Source organism: Perognathus longimembris, chromosome 22 (assembly GCF_023159225.1).
Source record: "Perognathus longimembris pacificus isolate PPM17 chromosome 22, ASM2315922v1, whole genome shotgun sequence".
Classification (NCBI taxonomy): domain Eukaryota; kingdom Metazoa; phylum Chordata; class Mammalia; order Rodentia; family Heteromyidae; genus Perognathus; species Perognathus longimembris.
In genome coordinates, this window is record NC_063182.1 from 14,311,020 (window position 1) to 14,330,636 (window position 19,617).

The following is a 19,617-nucleotide window of genomic DNA, read 5'->3' on the forward strand; positions in this document are numbered from 1 at the left end:
CAGCCTATTTGAGAACAGGAAGATATGGAAGAACGAACATCCACAAATGAGTCAGAAGCCCTAGGACAGCTTGGCTCCAACTAGCCAACCTCATGAGAGCATTGAACTTATTATTGCAATCAGGCTCTTTGTCATAGATTGTTATCACAGAAATTCGCCAGGAAACACATGAAACTCAAGAAGAGGAAGGGAAATGACAAAGACACCAGAAAAGAGAGCAAAGAGCACCAATGCCTAACTTTATACCATTTTGACTAAACTAGCAACTCTTAGATCTATCACTGACTTGTAAAACCTGAATCACTTTGAAATTCATGCTTAAGTACAAACTTTGATGAACAGTACAGTGTTGCATAGCAGAATGTGAAATAAGAAAAATAACCCTTCATCATCTGGAAGAATATTTTCTGTTTTTAAAACAATGAAAGAATTAAATAAAATAATTAAAGAATGAAATAAAATCTAGTTGCACCTTTATTTTCCCTGTGTCTTTCAGTTAGTGAGAGTCAATGACAACGTCTTGAAAAATGGGGTGTCCTTCAATGCCCAGAGTTATCTGTGGGAGAAGTAAGGGGGTGAGGCAATAGAGCATGAAGAGACATTGGTGGGGACTCATGAACCTGTGGGGCCTAGTTATTATTTTACAAATTCTGCTGAGATATCCAGAGGACATCATTCAGGTTTGCCAAATAATGGAAGCCACTGAATGACAAATTGGCCTTCATAAGTGTTATGTTGTTTAGAAAAATTTTAAAATGGGACAAAAGTGGAATATTTGTATCAAAAGTGGATTTTTCGGGGAGACAGTTCATATACAAAGAAAACCAAGTAAATCAATTTGACAATAAAAATATAGAATACGTACAATAAAATGAAAACAAAGTAGAACATACTTAAGCCTGTAGGATAAATCAAAGGCAGAGGGAAGTTTATATCTATGCCTACAAATAGTAATAGAATGCCTACATTTAAAAAAATTATAGGGACTTCAAAAAAAACTATGATGTACTTCAAGTTCTTTGAGGGGAGGAGAGGAAGAGGGGAAGAGACACAGAGCAGGCTCTGACTTGTTTTCCTAGTGACTTTCCCTACAGATTTCAAGTTTAAAAAAATCCAATGATATCTATGTATCTACAAGGCTATCTGGAAAATAAATAGATATTTCACCTACAAAAAAAAAGAAAAAAAAGAATAAAGAGATGGTGATATGGATCAGTTTGTATTTTAGAATGAATCATGTGAATGTGCAACCAGTTTTGGTTTTGGTTACTTCTTCCATAAGTATATATAGAAATATAGAAATAGGCTCCAGACTTTTTTGATTTGCTAGACCAATCTGAAAAAAATAAACAAAAAACAACCTGGGATGGTGATAACTAAGGTCATTAAAATATGTCTCTACTGTCATATGCCACTACTGTCATTATTTTGACTGTGGCATTAAACATATTACATAAAGTATATATTATACAGCTATAGTATATATGTATGTTATTATCACATCCAGCATTTTTTCCATACCTCAGATAGAAAGCTCATTTCTCTCTGGCATTCCTTACACATTAATTCAGTAGTTTGTTTCTGGTGTCTTTTTTTGTTAATGCTCAAGGTTTTAAAAAATACTTGTTGGTGTGACATTTGTTACCACCTTGGTAGGTCTGGATGTATAAGGCAAACCCTCGGAAGCTCTGATTTTCCTGAGGGTAGTGAAAGCCGTGAGAGGCTGAGCAGGGACTTTGTGCCCTTACCACTGTGCTCTCCACAGTCTATTGAAAACAATCAACTCGGCCTGCTTACATTGGCTCTCCAACATCCACTCTGTGTCTGGCATGCACAAACTGAAGCACAGTTGTGCACTCAGTAGGCGTAAATCCCTGTACTGCCTTACCCTATGCAACAGCTCTTAAAAGTGAAAACACTTCATAATCACTTTTGTCAACGAAACATTTCAGTAAATTATGTCATTTAGAGATCTTTATCTGTGTTACGGCTCACACGTTACTTTAGAGTAGGGTGCGTAACTCAGGAAAACAGTGTCTTACTGTCAACCTTTAATATTTATGACTATTTCTATCAAATTAGAATGGTTGATTGTTCTGAGACTGCCCACTGGAGTCAGATGTATCCACCTTTGGTCTCAGATCTGATATGGAAGAACCTACTAGGTGCTCAGCTACTTTTCCTTCTTGCCCTCCCTCCTCCTTCTAACTAGCCTTTCTTGTTTTTTCAGAGAACTGACTTGTCAAAAACAAAGCTTTTTACTTTTCTCACCCAGTTAATTCTTAAATTTGAAGGAATATGGAGATCTTTTCTACAAGAGAGGGATAAAGGGGTGATAGAGAAATGTTCTCATTCTCTGTGCTCTCATCTATTGTTTTGAGTTTTAACTCTTAAATTTGAATCTGGCTCAGCTTTGCGAACATCTGAGAGTCAAACTTTAATGTACAGATAGATCCACAACTATATGCATGTTTTTCACTCACTGGATTAATTTGTTTATGCGTGATCTGCTTAAACTATACTTAAAAGGATTCACAAAGAAATCAATTACCTTGCTGTCCTGTGGAAAGATGCACTGGAAATCTTAATAGAGGAGGGTGGCAAATATTTTCATTGTGCATACTTCTACATTAACAAGAATTCTGAATCACGTGAATGCATTACACGTGTGCAAATGAAATAAAGATAGAATAAAATCAATCTAAAAGTTGAGGGAATTACAAAAAAACACAAACAAACAAAAGCCCTTGCTTAGAATATCTTCAAAGATAAACAAGAACCTAGCAGCCATAACTGTGATATGTTATAATTAAAAGATAGTGTATACGTACAGAAATTTTATTATTCTGCTAATAAAAATTACATCTTTAAATACATGTTTGGAAAATGAGAGTTTAATTTCACTTTCTTGATTCCATAAGGACTCTGTTGCCAACGGTTAGTTTGAATGATAAAGAATGATACTATTGTTGAAAATTGGATAAATGAAGTTTGTTCTTTTATGTCAAATGATTACCTTTGTTTTTTGTCACCAATAACCTTGTCTTGGGCTGGGAATATAACCTAGTGGTAGGTAAAGTGCTCACCTCGTATACATGAAGACCTGGGGTCGATTCCTCAGCACCACACATATAGAAAAAAGCCAGAAGTGGCACTGTGGCTCAAGAGGTAGAGTGCTAGCCTTGAGCAAAAAGAAGCCAGGGACAGTGCTCAGGCCTATGCCCCAGTACTGGCAACAAAAACAAAACAAACAAAAATAACCTTGTCTTTAAATCTCTTAGGCTACAAGATTCTGCTTGTCCCATTAATTTCTCCTCTCCCTGCCAGGGCTACCTTGTGTATCCATTGTGTAGTCTCTGTGTTCTACTCTTTCCTGTAATTCTACCACATTGCCTAGAATTGTATTTTTACCACCTCTTCAAGTAGCACACATTCTTTTTGTTGTGAATGGCATTTTCTGATGTGATGTGTGATGAAGTACCGCTTCCTCCTTTGGCTGTTTGGTGTGTGGTGTGTAAGTTCCCAACAGCAAACATACACCATTGCTTTGGCTGATGCTAGTCATGTATGTGAACTATGTTGTTGTCATAATCAAGCTTTACCATTAAAGGAAAGGTACATAAAACACTATTTTGGAAGCTTGAGGTATACTTATTGATACTAATTTTAAACTATATTTTTAGGTATGACAAAATATTTTTCTCCTACTAAGTATTTGTTAAACAAATCTTTGCTTTTTAAAGCTGAAAGAACGGAACATCCTTGTGTGAAACGGTCATTAAGAGGTTTAAGAGAGCTCTCTGGCATCAACTAACCAATTTACAAATCACAATTCAGGAGGACGAGCTGTAGTAATGAAACTCTGTCTCAAAAACTATCTATGCTTAGTGGTGAACACATATAAGTCCAGCCATTTAGGAAGCAAACACAGGAGAATCATGGTTTAAAACTGTCCTTGGCAAATTTGTGAGACTCTATCTGAAAAAACTTAAAGCAAAAGGTTCAAGAGATAAAGGGCTTGCCTAGTTAGCTTGAGGCCCTGAGTTCAACCTTAGGTACTGCAAAGAAAGAAAAAAAGTTCTGAAATGTACACTTGAAACTCTATTACTGTCCTGAAAACATTATTTCCTTATTCATTTTTCTTCATATTTTTAGTTGAGGAATAAGGAAATTGTGAGAAAGGACTTTGGTTCTGTCTTGCTGGTAGACTTCTTTGTGAGCTTTTTTCTTTCTAAGTTAACCATTACTCAATTCCTTCCTCAGAAGTTAGAGAATTAATTCAGCAAATGTGTTTTTGTTCTTAAAATATGCCTCCTAACCTTACTGTGCCTCAGTTTCCTCATCAGTAAATTAGTCTTTAGCTTGACCACTGAGTAAATGCTTGAGGTAAGGCATCTAGTCTCTCTTAGCATCAATGAGGATAACTATTTTCATACAATATATGGCCAGAGTGAAAAGAGATAACCAGATTATATGCTTCCCATTTCCATCCCACATATTCTAAATGACTATATTACATGAAATTATGCAATCAAGTGTGATTCCACTGATCCTAGAATATGTGATGATTTTAGTGTTCTCTTCAATTTGGAGTTGTCTTTGTTGTCGAATAAATAAAAATTTAATGAATAATTAAAGAATCAGCATTTAATTCTTATTACTTTAGACCAAGGAAAAAGCAAATCAGGTTTCATAGTTACAGAGCAATAAAGGAACAAAACTAAAGGAACAAGAAAGGAACAAGAAAAAGAAATTGGAACCTTTCAATAATACGTTGGATGACATTCATACTTGGATGACAAACATACTTTCCAAGATTTTGACTGTCATAGAAACTTGTTTCAGAGGTCATGGAGAAACTAAAACATAGCATGAGTCATTCTTCTTCATTATGCAGCAATTATCCACACAATTATTATCCACCCAATTATCCTTAATTATTGAAAACATCCCATGTGTAGTAAAGTAGAAAAACTGGTATCTACTTACTTCCACTCAGACCACTGCACTCAGTGTGGAAGTTTGGGGTCAAAACACTGTAATTCACACAAAGAACATTGCTGGTTTAAAACACTGCTAAGACGAATACTTTCATTTAGTAGGAAACACATCAAGGTAATACTGATAAGGGTCAGTCTTTGAGGAATATAAAGTGAACTTTTGATTCATGAGTGGATAGCCTATAATGGGGTCAAGAATTAAATCTGACCTGAAATAATAAACAATGAATCAAATACCAATGCTCAGATTGAGCAAAGGTTAGAGAAACAAAGTGAACATCGGGAATATTGGACCTATAGAATGAAATTCATTGTATCCACTAGTGGAGCACATGCCCCAAAGCAAAGACACAGCAGACACAAATTGCCATGGTGCTGCTCTATGAGAATACAGATGGAATGCAGTAGGCCTTTGGTTTTTCACCAAAGACTACAAATAAACTTCAATGAAAGTCTGCCTACCTTTAAGTCCTTATCAGTAATTTAGATTTAAAAATCAATATGAAGGAAGATTCCCCACACATTAATAATCAGGAGAAAAGACTTCTGGAAGTGGCTTCTCCATCCTCCTGTATCCCAACTCTTGGTAATGAAGACCACGGAAATGGTATCTCAATGAATCTGCATTTCCTGCTCTCCTATCTGGACTACACTACCCCTGGTTACATATAGGACTCTGTTTTACTCATTCTTCAGGTCTCATTTTCATCTTCCCTATGTGCCCTGATGGAGTTCATTGCCCTCCCCATGAGTGCTGCATTGAAACCATTTATTTTTCCTTAAAAATCTTGGATATTTACTTGTATGCTTGTTGGTATTTAGTTAGGTTGTTTAATAAGAGGACCATGGGATTAGTTATAAGAAAGAGGCTAAGTTGCTTTTGGAGCACATTATCTTTTTATGCATATGTTGGAAGGGTGTACAAAACTGTTACTGGGTTCATCTTTTAAGGATTCTATTACATGGGAAAATCCAGATGAAGCATTAGCCATTTAATATTGAAAATAGTTTTGATTTTTGGCCTGTTCTGGGGCTTGAACTCAGAGCCTGGGCATTGTCTCTGAGAAGTTTTTGTCCAAGACTAATACTCTACCACTTGAGCACAGCTCTACTTCTAGCTTTTTGGTGGTAGTTGGAGTTAGGAGTTCCACATACTTTATTGCCCAGACTAGCTTTGAGTTGTGCTTCTCAGATCTCAGCTTCCTGGAATGAGCCACTGTTTCCTAATACTGAAAAGACCCTCTGTTAATGACTGTGGGATCAAAGACAAAGTGACAACACAAAAATAATTACATGCAGGTTTTTGGATGGTTACACCCTGTGAGCATACTTTCGAATACATTTTAAGAGAATCTAACGTATATAATTCTCATAATAGTGGAGAAGAAAGCTTTAAAATGTAACCCTGTAAGCTGAGAAAACTAAAACAAGAGCAGCACACCTTTTATGGAAACATCCATTATCTACTCATAGATAACTGCGAAAGCATCTTGGTAATTACAGTTCCATTGTAAGAAAATAAATTCACATAATATCTTGTAGCTTATAAGGAAACAGGAATATATATTTATTTTATAGCTTTTGCCCCCTTACCTGCTCTTTTGCTACTATTCAGTAACTAAGAATAAATGGCCAGCATTATTTCTTCTGCTTTCCAGGAATAAGCCCAAGAAAGGACGTAAAGCAAGAATAATTCATACAATCTCTAAAGGTAAAACCCACTTTAACTGTTTACAGTGTTATTTATTTTTATTTTTATTTTTTTGGCCAGTCCTGGGGCTTGAACTCAGGGTCTGAGCATTGTCCCTGGCTTCTTTTGGCTCAAGGCCAGTACTCTGCCACTTGAGCCACAGCGCCACCTCTGGCTTTTTCTATATATGTGGTGCTGAGGAATCAAACCCAGGACTTTATGTATGCGAGGCAAACACTCTACCACTAGGCCATATTCCCAGCCCCATGGTACCTTTATTTTAAACACACAGATACTCTTTAGAAACAGCTGATTAAGTCCTTCTTTTCTGTTCCCTTCACATAATCTACATATGTGACTACAGCAAAAAGCTTCTTGTTCCAGCATGCCTTCTCAGTTTTATACAAGATGGATTCCAGCCCTTTTAAGATTTTTTTATCCTGTATGCCTCTGAACCTTCCGACTGGAAAGTGCTTGGAAGAGATAAGGCGAATTCATATTCAACTGATTATTCAGAATAATTCAGAGTACCATCGTTGAGCATCTAGAGACTCTCTTTAGGGTTTGTACATGTTGGTGATTAGCCACTGAGTAAATAATGAAGTCAAGTAGCCCACAGGTTTGATTAAAACAGGGTTCAAATGGCTATAACTTGAAAATCATTTCCAGTATCACACATGTGTAGTGCTACTACATTGTGGCAATACAAACTATATACAAAATGCTGTTGAAGAAATTTAAAGTAAATATGAGATTTACTTTATAAATATCTTTACTCTGAAATAATCATTAATACTGACATCATTATAGGAAATTTAATGACATAAAGCCACTTAGCCATAGGTTGTTGCTTAGCTAAGTCAGCATTGGGTCTTACAGAGTTGCAACCAAATGGAAAAGCTTTACTACTAAGTAATTTTTCCTCCTGTATATTTTGGAGCATTTCCCATAATCACTGGTTTCTTGCACAGTTTGTCAATTTCAGCACCCAGGAGGGAATACAATATGCAATGGTTATTCAGTGTGAATTTCTTCCTACTTCAAAAGAAGACTAAATAGGTTTTTTTAGTAGAGAAATATAAAACTATATTGTTTCAATAGATAGTATACAGGATAACATAGAATTCAGCATTGGTAATTATTCAATACCAAGAAATATTTAGAAGTATTATCATGATATATTTTATGGTATACTGAGTGATAAATAAACTTTAATTAATATAAAGTTCTAAGTAATAAGATTTTTTTGTCTTGAACTACTTTTCTGCATATTTCTTCCAATATGTATGTGATCATTATTTCATTCATTCTTGTCACATTTGTCCCTCTGTAGTACAATTAATGAACTTGCTAAGGAGATAGTTTGTATACCAATAGAGTTTAAGTATTTGTGTACAAAGAAGGCAAATGTTTGACAAATGCTTGAATGAACAGACCACATTAAAAGTACATACAAATAAGACAATAGATAGACAAAGGGCAGATATGTATATCAAAGAAAGCAAAGGTGAGTATGAAAATAGTCATATAATATTCATGTAATGGTACCTCTTAGTAAAATAATCTTGATAAAGATACATGTTGAATAAAATGAGGTATAGTTACGATATATCTACATCACCATATATGAGTACATATATATATGTTTTCTTATTTATTTGTTTATTTATGCAGATACAGGGGTGGAACTTATGGCCTCACACTTTTCCAAAATGGCTTGCTTCACTGGTACTCTACTACTTGAGCCATGCTTCCAGGCCAGCTTTTTGCTTTTGATTTGGGGGATGGAGTTTCATGGACTTTTCTGTCTGGGCTTTCAGGTATAATCCTCCAGATTTTAGCCTGCTAAGTACCTCATAGTTTTACATAAACATTTATTCTTATTTCCATTGGGAGCCTATTTATTATATTACTATAGTGACATTCTTAGTGGCCATATATTACGACTGTGCTTAATACAGAAAGCTATTATCATCTTTTTTTTCACACCTTATTGCAAACTGGTAAGAAATTTTAGAATTAGTCATATAATGTGGATGCTATTACTATTTTCTTTTCATAATTTCAAGATAACATTCTCTGTTATTTTAGAAGTGCTATATTTTGTGTGTGTGTGTGTGTGTGTGTGTTTTGCCAGTCCTGGGGCTTGGACTCAGGGCCTGAGCACTGTCCCTGGCTTCTTTTTGCTCAAGGCTAGCACTCTGCCACTTGAGCCACAGCGCCACTTCTGGCCATTTTCTGTATATGTGGTGCTGGGGAATCGAACCCAGGACCTCATGTATATGAGGCAGGCACTCTTGCCACTAGGCCATATCCCCAGCCCCTAGAAGTGCTATTTTTAATCAGTCATTAATAGTGTACATACCTACCCAAATATAATTTGGAAAATATTTGTGTGCATTTTCTCAGTATTTGTAAATTTTGAATTTATAATAAACTACAAATAACGTAGTTTCAAAAAGATAAAAATGAGTTAATTGAACTTTTGTAACATACCCAACATTTTAAAGTACTTTTTGATAGTAGAGAGAAAAATTAAGCTCAAGTAACACTTTCTTAGTTCTCACATTAGACTTTGGCTCTGTTGTTCGTTTGTGATCATACATTATTAAATTCACCTACTTTTTCTGATCTATTCTGCACCACTGGGTCCCCACTGCAGATATTAGATAAGGAACACAATAGCATTGCAGTGATCAGATGTAAATCCAATACTGTGCAAGGCCACATATGAATGTTAGAGGACTGGATTCTGGCTTGGTGAGCTCTTATGGATTACAAGATGCTATATGCAGTGTGAGAACCACACATATGACCAAACAAAATTGACCATTCCAACTCACAACCTCTTGATCATCTGCTATTTTTTTATTTGGTAAATGAAAAATATTTTCCTGAGATTTTGAAAGAATGAACTAAAAATTGACTCATAAAAACAAACAGGACTCATTTAACTAACATGTATTGATCACCTATTATGTTCCCAGTGGAGCTTTTAGTGACTGAGGGTATCTGACAAGGGTCACTGGCATTGTGGAGACTCTGTATGTCCTTTACAGACAACATACAACTGCATAAAATATGTAACATATTTTTAATGAAAAAAAAAGAAGAAAAAAGGACAAAATAGATTGGAGAACTACAGGAGTTCACAATGCAATATTCAGGACAACCTCATGTAATGAGTAAGAAAGAAAGGGCATGGGTAGCCTCCTGCTGGCTTTGTGCCTTGAATGGGTTCTGACTTCCTCATTTATCCATTGGGAATTTATTTTAGATGGTCTACACTAACATTCTATAGTATTCTTACATTCTGTGAACTCCTAGTGTATACCAACAATATAGAATGGAAGCAGCCATCTAGTTAATGCTCATTAAACCCACACAATGTGTCATGTGATGTTAATGGATGCTGTAGCATTTAAGAAATCCTCATGAAATTACGATGGTGGGGATTGAGACCTGTGTTATAACAGCCATTCATTTATCCATCCAGTCAACAAACGTTTACTAAGCTAGAATTATCACAAACTGAGGAGCAGTCTCATCAAGAAGGCACTTAGATTGACTAAAAGTAGCATGGACTAAGCTAGGTTAGAAGGGGTATTGGAAAAGAAAGGAAAAACTGAGATGCTTGGTAACAAGTGGCCACTTTGGTCAGAGATTCGAAATATTCAACATTTTTTTCTATTCATAAAGGTAAACTTCTAATAGTTCTTTTCTTTTTTAAATTGTTCTATCTTTTGAAAAAGTTAATAATTTTTACTTATACTGTGTTCTTTACTTATTTGTCAATGTTTATACATATTAAATTTATGGAGACAGTTTGTGTTTCTGACCTTTTTTCTGTTATTTATAATAAAAATACTATAGTTTACCTGTATTCACATTAAGAGAAAATATTATGTGAAGGCCAATGGCTTCAGTTTCTACAAGGAGAGTAAAAATGATCACATACTATTCAATATTGGGAAAATTTCAAATTGTGAATTTAAAAAAGACAAGGCAAATTATTAGAACTGAAGTGATAGACACGGTTTTGTCTTTTCAAAAGCATGCTTTTTCCATATTATTTATGATGCCTAAATGTTCAACAATTATCCACGAAAGCAAGAAATTCATAGATATGGTCATAATCACTACCATTTATTAGAATCTTATTCTGTGCCAGCAAAAGCTCCATAGATCCCGCAGCAATTAGCCTCAGTGTTGTGAGTAAGGTGATTGAGACTTCAAAGAAGGGAATAAATAAATTTTCCAAAGTCTAAGCTAAAAAAAGGACAGTAGAAGAAAGATTTGAACTTTTCATGGAAGACCTGTGCTTGACTGACAGCTACAGGAAACACTGGCAGGCACCTTGACCTTCAGAAGGTCAAGAGTAATGTGTTCTGTTTAGTATAACTATAACTCTTTTGCCTTATGGAAAAAGTCAAAAATTTATTCATTGGCAGGAATGCCTTCTTAAAAAACATAGTAACCATTTCTGAAGTTCTACTGGTTATTCACAGTTTATGGAAAAGCTTATGGTCGTCACCCAAGTATTTTAAATGTTGTGCTTTTTTAATGCTTTGGCCCTCTATGTGAAATTCTGCCTAATATTCTAAGCTCCAAAGCAATTAGAGCTTGACTGTATCATGACATGAAGATATAAGGAAAATTACCCATTTGAGAGCTGTGTAGAAGGAATTTTCAGTAATCCTGCCTTGAGGGCATTACTTTCCTCTACATGGAGGAAAGCACATGATGTACTGGCTAACATCTCAATTGCACTGTTTTTTGTTTTATTTTGTTTTGTTTTTGTTGTTGTTGGTCTTTTACTGTTTTTATGGCAGAATTCAGGGCCTCACTCGTGTTAACCAGGCTTTCTATCGCTGGAGCCACAACTCGAGCCCTTTGTGCTCTGGTTATTTTGAAACAGTATCTCACTTTTTGCCAAAAGCCAGATTGGACTAGGATCATCATATTTGATTTCTGCCAAAACTGGACTGTTACATGTTTTATTTTCTTTTAATTTTCTGCTAGTACTGGTATGATAGGTACATGCCAGAACACCCAACATTTTCTGTTGAGATGAGATTTCATGAATGTTTTGTCCAACTAACTTCAACTTCCTAATCTTAGCATCTGAGAAACTAAGATTGCAAATGCAAAACACCTTAACTGGCTCTGATTACACTTATTTATCTATTTACTTAGTTTTTACCAGACACTGTTGTTAAGTAAAATTTTTTTTCTTGTGTAAAAATTAATGCAATGAATAATATAGGGAATAAATTAGTGCATGTGCTACTTTATCTAAAGGTAAGTCTTTTCTTGATAAGAAGCTGGGAGAGTTTTTGGGGTTTTTCCCCACTTCAGAAAAATATTTCTTCCCTGGATGAATTTCAGAATAAATTTTGATCAATGGATATAACCGTATAATCTCATTACCCAATTAGCATTTCAGTAGTAATATCCACAAACCAACAGAGGCTCTGTCACTTCAAAACCTAAGCACCTCTCCTGGGGAAGCCTGCACTTTCTAAGAATATGAATTTACAATTAAAATGAAGTGGACTTATCAAGGCCTTTGGAACAAAATTGGACAGTGTATGCAAATTATTTGCATGTTTCTAATACCTGGGGATAGAAATCTTTGTGCAGAGAATTTCACCAGAATAGATGAGACTGTGAAAGCTGGGCCAACAGAAGTTTGTTTGCTGAAAGACCTTCCAATTGATTTATATGAGTAATGTTCAAAATGCTAGTACATTTTTAAACACTGATTGTCATATACACTAAATGGCTTGTGCATACTTTTTTGTATAATAACTTGAGTAGTTCCTAGGAAATTGAAATCATTTTTAGGTACAGGTTTATTTCACAATGGTTATTATTACTAATTAGGTATTACAGTTTAGGTGAAACTATATCCTGTGATTCAACATTGAGAGAATATTACCTGTTCTCACTAATCCCTATGTAGAATCTTTAGGAAACAGCTTTGGCTCCCTTCTGTACATCAGGAAAACAGCTGAGTCAGCAGCTTGGAGAGTAAAATTTATGGTTATATAATTCCTTCTTATGATTGAATAGTAAGAAACTAAAACTGTTGGGAACAAACAATGCTATAAGAAATGTGTCTAAAAATAGCAAGACAGAGGCATATTCAATTTTTTACTTTGGTAATGAAAATACATACAAGAAGTCACTTTTTTTTTTTTTTTTTTAGCCAGTGAATACAATTTTCTGAGACTTACACTTCTGACCTTGAAGGCATACCTTGCAATTTTATGTCTGTCTTTTAGCAGACAATGTCTTTGGCTCCTAAATGGAGTTTTATCTAAAATTAATGCCATCATATGTTTAAACTGTTGAAGTTTGAGGTTCTTATTTTAATTATCCAGTAGACTAGGGAAGAAGAGAATCCACAGTTCCTAGAGTTGTCTTGGCTTATTGAGTAAGTTTCTTAGCTTTCTTAATGCAAGATGTCTTTCTTCAGAAGCCTGGATAAGGAAAGAGCTGCATTGCACTGCAGCCTCAAATCTTGCCACAGCTCTCAAGCTTGAGATTCAGCTGAGCTCAACAGAAATATGCAGGACTAATGTACTCATTTGTGGAAAGTACAGCTTCACTGAGGCAAATGATCATACTTTATTCGGGACTACAGTTTGCTTGATTTGTCACTCTCTTTACATCATTTCTCTTAATTATTATAACAGAACAACCAGGTCCTAAGTTTTTCTTTCTATATCTTCCCTCTCCACCTTGCATTTAAATGAACTCTATGCCCTCCATTCTACATGAAGATACCAGCTGCACTAAAAAGCCTCAAAGTTGATTGCATCAACTCTCTATAGCCACAAATTCTGAAGCCATTCAACTTTCATTCTCTCAAAGTCTTAGCTCTCCTGTAGTGCAGTAACATTCAAAAAGTGAGGGAGCATAGTCCCTATTTAGCAACCGGGGAAAGAAAGAGTCAATGCAGCAGAATTAAAATTAAGAAACATGAGAAGAGTATCAACTGTTAAGTAACTTGAAATTCATTTGCCTGTTCTCAGAGAACATGCGTTTCCTTACCTTGAATGTGAATAACTCTGTCATGATCCAGAGTGTAGTTGTCCGAATGATGATCAGCCCAGCAGATAGAGATCAGCACCAGAGGAAGTAGACTCTTCATCTTTGGAGCTCAGAGTCTTCTTCACTGTGGGAACATCACATACCCGGAGGCTCGTGAGATTTGGAACCCTAGAGAGTGTTGCACTGCACAACTTATTACCGCCTTATCATCCTAGAATGGGTCTGTAAAAATATTTAACCCAATCTGTCCAGAAAGTTACTGTAGCTGTCTGTGAGAGCTGGAGACGGCAGCTTTGAAGAATTTCAGTTCCCCTTCAGCATCCAGAGTCCAAATAGTGTTTAACTCTATCTTTGCAGAATTGCAAAGCTAGAAATTTGAAGCACTGTACTTTGGACATGGCTATGACAAGTTACAAGCATACATATTAGGGAAATGCATAGACACTTTAAATAATTAGCCTTCTTGAGTTTGGAGTACAGGTTAAAAACAGAAATTTGACACATGTATATATAAATATTAGTCACTTGGTCTACTGAGGAGCTGCATCTAAACTAAGAGCAAATAAAGTCTATTGACATGAAAGTAGACATCATTCATTTTACATCAAGCAGGTTAGATTTGCTTGCACTAAATAGAGAAAGAGGACTACAATGAAACAAACACCGGATTCAGCAAAAGCAGTATGTTTGTTACTTCACTTACCATCTTAAACATTTTGTGGGTCTTTGGTAAATAACTGAAAATTATGACAAAACTAGGTGAGAGTTGTGCATGCTGTCATTGCAGTCATCCTGATTGATTTTTCATTCACTGTGACCTAAAATGCTGATGCACCAACTTAAAGTGCCAGGTAGGGTCTCTGCAGTCAGCACAGCCAGGGCTGCGGGAAACATCCCTGGCTGCTTCACAGGGCAATTAGGCAAATGAAGAACTGAAATAGACAGGAAGGCAAAACTCTGGTCCTCAGTCATAGAGGAAAAAGAATCATCACTTGCCTGTCCTACATCCCAAGACAGACTCAATCAAAAGGCATAGAACCTCTTTCCCTCTTAAACTTTGTGTTTGGAAGGACCAAAAAGTGATTTTGAGCATTGCAAATTTTACAAGCTTTGCAGTATTTGCGACCACAAGAAATCCCCTGTAGCCTCCCTGTGATCATATTGAAAGCTGAAGCAAACACTAAAAAAAAAAAAAAGAGTTTTATTTGATTCTCCGGCACAAGCAGCCTTAACAATACTGGCTATTTTTAAAACTGAAATTGCACAGTGCTGGCTTCTCACACTCCTTTGTTTTATTTATTTATTTCCAGGAAAGCTTGACTCCCTGGAATGTTTATTAATGAGTTTCTATCTGTTCCTGCAGGTCCTGGAGGATGAGCTGAATTCCAGAGCCTGAGTTCCCCACTTACAGAGCTTCCCTGGAGGGACTGAGAAACACCTCTACACATTTTCCCCTCTACATGGTTGGATACTTTGGGCTTAATGTTTGTTGCAATTCCTCTTTTTCCATATGGCACAGAAGGAAAATAGTGGATAAGCAAAACCTACAAATTAGATGTTCAAGAAACTTCAGCCTGTTATCTTCAGAATTCTACCTTGATTTATTCATCTTACTTTTAGAAGATGTTTACTTGCTTGTTCCTCTGAGCACTTTGGTAAAATGTTTTGGGTTTTTTTGTGGCCATTGACTGTTGTGCATAAGATTATAATGAACAAATATTGTCTACACTTTGGAATTTGTAATATAATTTCAGCTTTCAGTATGAGCACAATTTAGGGAATTTGGAGGATGTTTATACAACTAACGTGTTATTATTAGCAGCCCTGTGTTAGTTCTCACACATGGCTTTCCTTTCCTGGGCTGACAGTGTGCTACCATGGTTGTGCAGCCAGCTTCAACATGTGTCCAAATCAAATGTTCTCCATTTGTTCTAAAAGGTCGGTGACAAGGATTTCATTTTGTAGTTTGACTGCAGGAGTACTTCAGGTTGTATTTGGAATCAAGACATACTATCAAAGGTAACAACTAAAATCACTGGATATACAGATATAGGCAGAACAAGAATTTTATACTAAAATGACTAGCTGATATTCCTTAAACATCTCTTTTACAATTACTGCTCAGATAATTGGGAAAAAAAACATGGCATAGAAGACACACATGCTACTCACAAATTTGTGAGCAATATGCTATTTTTCCTGAACTGCGATCACATACTGGCCACTCTCCTTGAAGCGTGACCTCCATAATTATTATTTGTCAGAACAATTAAGTGGAGGGATGCTGTGTATTTACACTCTGGAAATGAAATCTCAGAGTGATGAGGTACTCAGCATGCACAATGAGACCTGGCAGTCTGACAGTCTGACCAAACAGAATCTACTATCACTGGGTCCTCTGCAAGGTGAAAAACAATGGAACTCTCTGCATGCCAGCTTCCCAACATTCCCGGATCTCACAGGTGCCCTGTGCTTCTTCTCAGCCCTCTCTCACTAAGTGCAGCAGAGATCCATTAGGCCAGGAGATGTTTCACCTGAAGTCTGCAAGTTACATGCTCATGACTGTGCTTGTATACCCAGAGGAAGAATGCATGGGAAATCATGCTGGGGAATAACAAGTTAAAAAAAAAAAGCCAAGGCCAATGGAAACATTTCACATGGTTTAAGAGTTTACATGTGCTATTCTATAAAGGAAAAGGGGAAGTTATACTTTTTCCACCACAGAGAACATAGTGAAATAAACAAAACTTTGATTTAACACATGAAATTTGGTATAAAAAGTATGATAATCAGTACAAAGATTGCTCAAAATTGAGGGAGAAAAGAAACCATAGAGTTTTGTTTGAGGTTTCTGAATATCATGTAAGTCTGATCTAGAAAGAGACAGAAGAAGGATAACCAGTATTTTGAGATGGTGGCCAGTGGTTCAGTGACATGAATTAATAAGGACTGCAAAAATATTTATTTTATTTTTAAAGTTTTATTGTCAAGGAGATGTATTTTTATTAAGCAAAATAATTTAATTTAGAAAGTTATTCTTTTGTCTCTCATCCTGGTGCAGTTACAATGACCTTTGTTTCATGGAATCCTAAATTTTAGACTTTTCAAAAGGCAGATGTCTTTTTATTCTGACTTCTGTCAGTAAACAGATGAACAAAATCTTTGCTTAATTGTACAGTGATACTGGTTCACAGCAACAGATATGTATAAGCTCCACCGTAATCAACTTCTCCTTGATATACTGCATAATCCAAGAGACCACCTGTGACTCAGTTAGCTTTCCTGATCTCCTGAGGTAGAGTCCAGCAGAGCCCTTCTTACTGAGTGACCTTATGTGGCCACGCTCTATCTGTTACATCCTTGGCCCTGATGTGATCTGGGTCACCTGGTTGACTGGAGAAATTCAGAGCTCATGAGGGAAAAAAAACCATGAAACGTGCTCCAGATCTCACAATAAACACACCAGGTCTCAATTTCTTCTACAAAACAGCAACAACGGAAAATCCCTGGTGAAGTATTTTTTGAAAAAAAAAAAAAAGAAACATAGACTGTTATTTAAAAATATAAATGGTATAAATAAATGGTATAAACTACCACAAAAACTGACCGTTTTTATGGATAAATGTAAGAAAAACATCAAATAAAGACATCTCTATCTTCTAGCAGTTCTATAAATCGACCACAAGAGTTAAATCAAGGTGGCACCTGGACCTTTTGAGAAATGCTGGTCCCTGGGCCCCACCTAGGTAGGCTGAATCAGAAACTCAGGTGGGACAGAGCATTAGCGTTTTACAGCGCCCCCCTCAGGTGATTCTGATGCTTGGCCAAAGTGGAAAACAACTAGGAATCTAAGCATAGAAGAGTACCAGCTGTGCATTTTGTGTGGCGTTGGAGACTGTGAATCCCCAATCTCTGGAAATAATGCTGAACCTATCCTTTTCCTTTCTCTGTTTTCCTGATTTTTCTTTTTATTCTATAATATGTATAATAAAATATTATTTTAGAACCCTGGGAAGGCATACTTAGTTTCTTAAAACAGTAGGTAAATGGATTGATATTTTTCTCTATTTAAAAATGTTAATGGTACTATGGTTCATAAAAATAGGGCAAAAACTAAATAATTCATTTGGAACTAGTCCCCTCCAAAATTAGTCAATAGCTAAAACAAATCTTGCATTATGAAGGACCATTTGCCTTGATTTATTTTCTGTGAATGTGGGACAATTTTCATTTCCTTAAAAATGATCTCTGAGACTTACTGGCTCTGGGCTTTTAACAAGTTCAATATACCCAACCTGGCTTCATCAAGCTGGGCCCCACTGGTCCTCTCTGAAGACAGTATGACGGCCTTTAGTAGCTCAACAGGTAGACCATGAGAAGGAAAGGGAGCAGATGCAGGGTGGTAACAGGAGAGGGAGGGAGGGAGGGAGGGAGGGAGGGAGGGAGGGAGGGAGGGAGGAAGGAAGGAAGGAAGGAAGGAAGGAAGGAAGGAAGGAAGGAAGGAAAAGAACCTCAAGAAAATGAGAACAGGGCAATGAGAAGTAAAAAATGAATACTAAATGGTGAGTATTTGGCATGCTGTTTCTTAGTTCGAAGAGATAAAATGTTACAACTTAATAACTTGGGAACTACATCCTCAGACCCAAGGATTAACTAGAAAAAAATGACCTTTTCAAGAACACAATTTGTTACACAACTTAAAGTTGAGTTTTCCTTGCAAAGGTCTGCAGGATACATCAGAAAGGTTCCACTGGCAGAAATGGAAAGGAGAGAATTATCTGTGGCTTTCCTATTTTTTATTTGAGTAATAAATAACGTTTGGGGGCAATATAACACCTATTTCAATTTAGTATTTATGGAGCTTTTTATACCTGTAATTTTTGTTAAAAGATCAAAGTAAAACATAGCCATTTATATGCAAATGGCTTAGCAAACCACTTTATTTTATTCTTTTTAATTTAGGAAGCACTTTATTTTTAAGTGATAATGGTATTCTAGAATATTTTTAGATTTTTTTTAAATTTAAATTTTATTGTAAAGACGAGTTACAGTTAGATAAGTTAGGTAATTACTACATTTCTTTTTGAAAATGTTATTCCCTCACTCATTTTCTCCCACTTTCTCTGTCCTACCCCTCAAGTTATGAAGTTCATTTTCAACATAGTGTCTAGTGAGTATCGCTGTTGAATTGATTCACCCTTTGTCTCACCAGAGGAAGGTATTCTTAGCAGAGAATCACAGAAATGGTGGAGCAAAGCATTTTTTATTGGTGAATTGAAATACTTAATGTCAAACTGCAAAGTCTTATATTAGATGTTGTTATTATGTAATTTTTGTCCTTAGTGCTCTGCATTTTAAGAATGTCCTCAGAAAACAAATTTGTAGATTGTTAAAGGAATGATATCAACAATTCTTATTTAGCAAGCAATCCAATTTACCTACTGTTTGTGGCTGGCTCTTGGCTAGCTCTCTCTTGGAAAATATTGACAGAGCTTCCTCAAACTCAGCAGTTCTTCACACAAAGTGCCTTTACTTAAGCTGCTGGTTGGGGTGTCTTTGACTACTTTAGCTTATCCTTAAGCTAGGTGTTAGACTTTACTGAAAACTAGCTTTTGAATGAATTCCGCCATGGTTAAATTGCTTGTTTGAGTTTCTAAAATAAACACAAAAAGAATAACTTAATAAAATCATAAATCATGTTTGGTATTAATAAACTCAGATCCATACCTTTTATTGAATATTTAGGTCATGTGAAGAAAATAGTACATACATATTCTAATTCACTCAGGGACTACATTTCTTGTTTATGAGATACTGTAAGTCTTCAAATATTGCGTAGATAATTTGAATGATGCATGTACAGCATGC

At 35.9% G+C, this 19,617-nt stretch overlaps 1 protein-coding gene across 1 annotated transcript in view; it reads right to left on the minus strand.

Moving 5' to 3' along the window:
* Hapln1 (hyaluronan and proteoglycan link protein 1) overlaps positions 1-19,617 on the minus strand; it is a 61,815-nt gene that overhangs the window by 12,414 nt on the left and 29,784 nt on the right. The window contains exon 2 of the mRNA XM_048331503.1: positions 13,750-13,873. Coding sequence (XP_048187460.1) covers positions 13,750-13,849 — 100 coding nt within the window. The 5' untranslated portion in view covers positions 13,850-13,873. The remainder of the gene's footprint in view (positions 1-13,749; positions 13,874-19,617) is intronic.